This window comes from Fistularia commersonii, chromosome 10, assembly GCF_037954325.1.
Source record: "Fistularia commersonii isolate RoL2024-O1a breed Wild chromosome 10, RoL_Fcom_v1.0, whole genome shotgun sequence".
NCBI classification, from domain to species: Eukaryota; Metazoa; Chordata; class Actinopteri; order Syngnathiformes; family Fistulariidae; genus Fistularia; species Fistularia commersonii.
The window spans coordinates 7,028,151-7,034,150 of NC_141293.1; the positions used below are offsets into that span (position 1 = coordinate 7,028,151).

Below are 6,000 nucleotides of genomic sequence, written 5' to 3' on the forward strand. Positions count from 1 at the left end.
CTCCTCCTCCTCCACACTGAACCTCGGGCGCCCAGGTTTAAACATCAGTGAAGAGGAGATGAAGAAAGAGAAGCTGAGATGAATGAATGAACAAAGGGCTGGACTCAAAGGTCACTGGATACTGAAATGGCAAACACCAGGAGAGCAGAGGAACGCCTGGATTATCAGGCCTTCCTCCTGGCAGCCTGGTTGGACGGATGTAGCCGTGTGATCGACCGATCCAGTAGGTTCTGCACCCTCGGCCATCGACAGCTGTGCTTGGCGCCGAACCCAAAATGCAGGATTAACGGCGTAGATAGTGATGACCCTCTCTTGTCCCTCAAAAAGAGAAGGAGGATGGAGATAATGTCCCAGAAGGTGGGAAGCTGCCGTGAACGTGACGAGGAACTCGTGTGCGACACAAAGGTGCAAGTCCAGCTGAAGATTCCCTTGCTAAAAGCGGCCCTGCAGGCCTGAACCAGAAAGCTCCTCTGGGCAGATCCACAGAACATATGGTTCAGCAGTCCATAATTGCACTTCAGTTTAAGGAGGGTGGAGGGACAATAACGGCATGGGAGGAAAACGCTCACTTTGTTATTCATGTTAAAGTGCACTTCTGCGTTTCTGCGACGTTTTCACGCAAAGCACGAGTTTGGGGTGCTTTGAAAGCCCCAACGTAAGAAACTTCTCCATCAGATGGAGTTTAAGCGCCGCTAGTTTTCTTGTTTTTTTTTTTTTTTTGGATGCATTCTTGAATCCAAAATCAGACCGGGACACGATGTACAGAGTCTACCGTAATGCTTCGACTACGACCACAGTACCGTAATACCTCTAGTATCACAGCAACGCTGACACATCACTATTCCCAAAATGCGAATACAATTTCTATTGCTACCGTAATACTGCTATTGTTACCGCAATGCTAATACTATTTTTACCGCGATGCTAATAACACTTCTATTATTAACGTGATGCTACGATAATTACCACAATTATGCTATCATTATGGCAATATGACCATTATTATTACGACCGTTTTGCTGCTATTATTACCGCGGTGCTAATACATTTCTAATATTACTGAAATGCTGCTATAATTACCGTAGTTCTGCTTTTATCAACAAAGTGCTAATATAATTGTAATTATTACCATAATTTTGCTACTAATGCAATGCTAATATTACTATAACTACAGGAGTGCGTTATTCCTGTAGTTATTACCATCATTCTGCGAAGACCACCGCAATGTTAACACTTGTAGTAGATGCTAATAGAATTTCTCTTATAACCATAACGCTGCTATTACTATCGCGATTAGCGTAATTCTACTGAAATTATAACAATGCTAATACTATTATTACCAAAATGCTTCAGTTATTGCTGCCATGCTACTGTAATGATAATTCTGCTATAATTATCGCAATGCTACTATAATAATTTCCTTAATGTTGCTATTATTACCGCAATGCTAATGTTATTATTACCTTAATGCTGCTATTATTACCGCAATGCTAACACTATTGTTATCACAGTATTGCTGCTAATATGCGCACACCCACAATTCAATCAAATACTTAGCATGTATTCGAGGCAACAAAGTCAACCTGAACCAGCCCTCAGAGCACAGCAAAGATAAGCGGTTTAAAAAAATAGAATAAAATCAGAAAACAAAACTGTTCCTCTCAGTGGAAACATCTGTGCCTGCGGTCCAGGAAGGGGATCCTTCTTGTGCAGACAAGAAGAAGAAAAAGAGGACTACGTTGATTGCTCCGTCCCGAGCTACGTTTCTTCCGAGATCACGTCGTCGGTCATGACGGAGACGTCGCCCGTTGGATGCGCGGCGATCCGACACAGGAGCTCCTCCGACTGCAGGAGGTGGTCGGCCCAGTCCTGACACACCTCTTCCACCCCCGGGCCCTCGCCGCCGTACTCAGGCGGCAGTACGGCCGGAGAGAAGAAGTCCGCCAGGCTGTCGTGGAAGTAGGAACCGTGCATATGGATCTGCGGAAAAAGCCTCAATGTGAAGTTGGCAAACGCCTACGGCCGGCGGGGGGATATTATGGGATGGAAGAGGACGCCCACCCTCCGCTTTATCTTGTCGGGCAGGAAGGGACGAATCACGGCGAAGGCTGGCTGGAACAGCAGAGGCTCGTTGAGAAGGTGGATCCCTCGGACCTTCAGCGGGAAAGAGTCCTGGTGGAATCGCAACACACACACAAACACACACAAACACACACACACACACACACGCACACACAATGAGGTCTTGTGGTAACTGCGTCTCCATCAGTCGGTGCTGTGATTGACAGGTGATCCATTCTTTACAACAACTGTGAGACGGATATCCAGTGCAGATGAATGAATGAATGAATGAACGAATGAATGAATGAATGGACGAACGAGTGAACGAATGAATGAAAGAACAATTGAACGATGATGGAATGAAATAGAATGGTCGAATGAGTTAACCACTAAATGAACGATGAAAGTATGAACAAGAATGAACAAATGGATAAATGAATGAATGTTTGAATAAATGATTGAGGGAATGAGTGAATTCATGAATGAATGAGCAAATGACTTAATGGACAAATGAATTAATGGACAGATTAATGAATGAATGAATGGATGAACAGGTGAATGAATGAATCAATGAACAATGAAGGAATGAACAATTGAACGATGAAGGAATGAACAAGAATGAACAAATGGATAATTAAATGAATGAACAAATGAATGGATGAATGAACAAATGAATGAATGAATAAATAAATGGGTGCCCTGTTTACAAGTAGCAAGCTAGCCAGATTGAACTGCAATCTACAATGAACTACAAATCCTTCAAAATAAAAGCATAGCATTATGATTTTAGTTTATGTTCTATAAATCCCGCCGAGGAACAGGAAATACTGTACTATTTTTTTATTTTATTTCGTTTTTTTCTTCTTTTTGCCACTTTGTCACCTTTCTTGTTTTTATTTTTCTTGTTTCTTTATTTTGTGTACATGCCTGCACAGTGTGCAGTGCGGGATAAGGCACCTTAAATAAGACCTGTTTTTGTTATTATTAGTATTATTGGCCTACCACGAGTACGGAGGCTATCTTCCGAGCGAGGGAAGGGGTGATTTGCAGGGCATGGCTGAAGCTCCAGCCCTGCAGGTCGAAGATGACCTTCACGCCCTGCCTCTGGGTCTCCGTCTCCATGGAGACCATCTCAGATGTCATTAGGCTGACTGAAAACACCTGGATGGCCGACCAGACCTTGGGCATCCACTGACCTGGAAACAAAATGGGGTTCAGGGGGTATGACCCTCACACACAAATGCACACAAACACACGCACGTGCACGGACCGATCCTGTAGAGGAGCACCCTGCTGCCAGTGTGGTCACGCCGCGGTAGCACACCATGGTATGAGCATCTGAGGAGGCCACGCACGGAGGAGGGCGACAGACAGCTGGAGATCTCAGGGGTTTCTTGCCGCCACCGCTGGTAGTTCATCAGGAGCTACACACACACACACACATGCAAACACAGTACATGGGTGAAGGTAAGATCAGTGGAGGACCTTGAGGAGGCTTCTGCAGAAGCGAGCACTGTACAGGATGTGAACTTACATGGAACTTCCGTCTGTGGAGATGCAGAAGCCGCGGCCCGAGCGGAACCCTCAGGTTCTCTGTTCACCGGTGGACATTAAACAAACTGCTCGCAGGGACTACTTTTTGGCGCTTGACAGTGCTAACTAAATGATCATTATGTTTACATGTTATTATTTCATTATTTTTCAACAGTTTGTTACTTTGATTTTTTTTTCAAAAACAGAAAAGTAGTGCACTGAGGGGGAGAAATTTATTTTTGCATTGAATTCCCTGAACACATGGTTTTAAATTTTTACGCTATTCAACAGTCAGCAAAGTACACCTCATCTGATATTTGTTGTTGAGAGATAATTTTAAAAAGATATACAGAAATGAAGAATAGAATTTGTAGTATACTTTCTGTAAATTACTTGAAAAAGTAGTTTGTTACTGTTGTAGAAAAAAATGCATTTTGATAATAAAGTTTGTTCATATAAACTTTGTACAAATTCTGTCCTGGGTTTTTCCTTTGTAATCAAAAAAGAACAACAAAAACACTTAAAGATCATGAAAAGAGGTCTTTCCTCCCCGAGGCGATCAGACTTTTTAATTCCTTTTTATTTCCTCTCCATTCAGCCGCCGGCAACCATAACAACCTATCTTTAACTTAAAAACAAACAAAAATGTGCAATATCTCATTTCTGTGCAATATTCAGAAACTGTGCAATATTTCATCTCATAACTGCTACACTATAATGTTCCCTTCTATCATACTATTGTGCACTCCTTACCTCACTTGTTACTAAGACACTTATAGTTTTATCACTGCTTACTAAGACACTTTATAGTTTCACTGAAACACTTTATAGTTTATAGTTTATTTTTATTTCTAATTCTGCCTTTCTTTTATTATTTATTACTGTTATATTTTCTGTAACTCTGGCACTGCAATTTCCTTCGGGATTAATAAAGTTGTTCTTATTCTTATTCTTATTCTTAAGAAACTGAAATTGAGCAATTCGATGATTAATACAGCTTTATAATGAAAAGTATCGGCATTTACTTTGTACCGGATTGATACCACAGTATGCATCGCATGCCACTACTGTGTAATGCTACAAAAAAAAAAACGTGTATAAACTTGACTGTAAAGTCAAAGTAAGAGGTTCCGGTATCCGAACCCTACCTGCAGAGCCTGCTCCACCTCGAAGTCCCTGGCGCGGAGGAAGCGGAGCAGGAAGCCGTCGGAGGGCGCCGGCAGGCCGGCCTCCAGCACGCGGCTCCGCAGCAGCTCCACGGCCTCCTCCGGGGCCGCCGGCGGTTGAGCGGGCGGCTCGGACCCGCTCATGGTGAGCTCTGCCCCGGGTTTGAGCGGAGGCGCGGAGGGAGGAGTGTGTGCAGAGGGAGGGAGGGAGAGCGGAGGAGGAGGTCTAGAGATTTGGACCTTGAACCGGGGGGGGCTGATCCCTCCTCCGGGTTCGGGACGGGCGGAGATCTTTCACCAACTACAAAAATGTAAGACGTTCTGCAGTGGTTTCCTGTCGTAATGGAATGTGCATCAGGTTCGGAAACGAACTAAATGATCGAAACCGAAGTAACACAACAGTCGAAACTGCAGGGAAATCTATTTTCAGAAAAGTAATTTTTAACTCTGATCTGCCCTGCAGCTGAGATTTACTGGTGTAAACAATGAATAGTAAAGGGCTCCCTAGAAAAACTCCATAATCAAATAAAGGATTCAAAAATGAAACACTCCTGCAAACTCTCCCTTCATCCTAATAATTTATATATTTTTTTGTACCTGGTTTGGTTAAAAAAAATCCCTAGTGGCCAAACCCGTCCTTACATCTGCTTGCAACATAGTCGCTAAAAGATCCCGCCTAGAGCGCCCTCTGGCGGCCCGAAGAGGAAACTGAAGGTTTATGTGTCAGGATGGCGAGGGTGGAAGGAGGTCCAGACAGGACAGGGAGATAGTTGGTCTGAGAGGGTCATGTGTGATATATTTTTCCAAAGTACACACAAGGAGTACTAATACCACCAGTAGTAGAAGTAGTCCAGCAACAGCCGTGAATAGGAAGATGAAGATGTGAACGACACAGAATTCAACTGATCCATATACCGTGAGGTTAAATGGAAAAGTTTGTAGTGACGGCATCATCATGTGCACACCTATATGTGAGGGTTATGTGCACATACACACATGCGTCTTGTGTTGTGCACGCATAGTATTGTGTTCACATATGCATGTGTGATATGTGCACATATCCATGTTGCCCGGGTTATGGTGACCTCCACAGGTTTGTTCCTGAGTGAGGAGTCTCATCCAGTCAAAGATGGGAGGATGGAGGTGCCCTTTCACATCAGCTGAGGACACAAACACACACACAAACACAGGTCCACACAGGCGAGAGAAAGAAAACCACACACAGGTGAACATGGAAATG

General features: G+C 43.6%; 1 protein-coding gene across 1 annotated transcript; it reads right to left on the reverse strand.

The window, feature by feature from the left end:
• Nucleotides 1-696: 696 nt before the first annotated feature.
• ttpa (tocopherol (alpha) transfer protein) lies at nt 697-4,962 on the reverse strand. Its single transcript, XM_086153453.1, has 5 exons — nt 4,743-4,962; nt 3,332-3,485; nt 3,064-3,257; nt 2,062-2,172; nt 697-1,980 (listed from the first exon to the last, which is right to left on the reverse strand). Exons 1-5 carry the CDS (start codon nt 4,902-4,904, stop codon nt 1,759-1,761), a joined length of 843 nt encoding a protein of 280 aa, XP_086009579.1. The 5' UTR covers nt 4,905-4,962; the 3' UTR covers nt 697-1,758.
• Between the last annotated feature and the right edge of the window lie 1,038 nt (nt 4,963-6,000).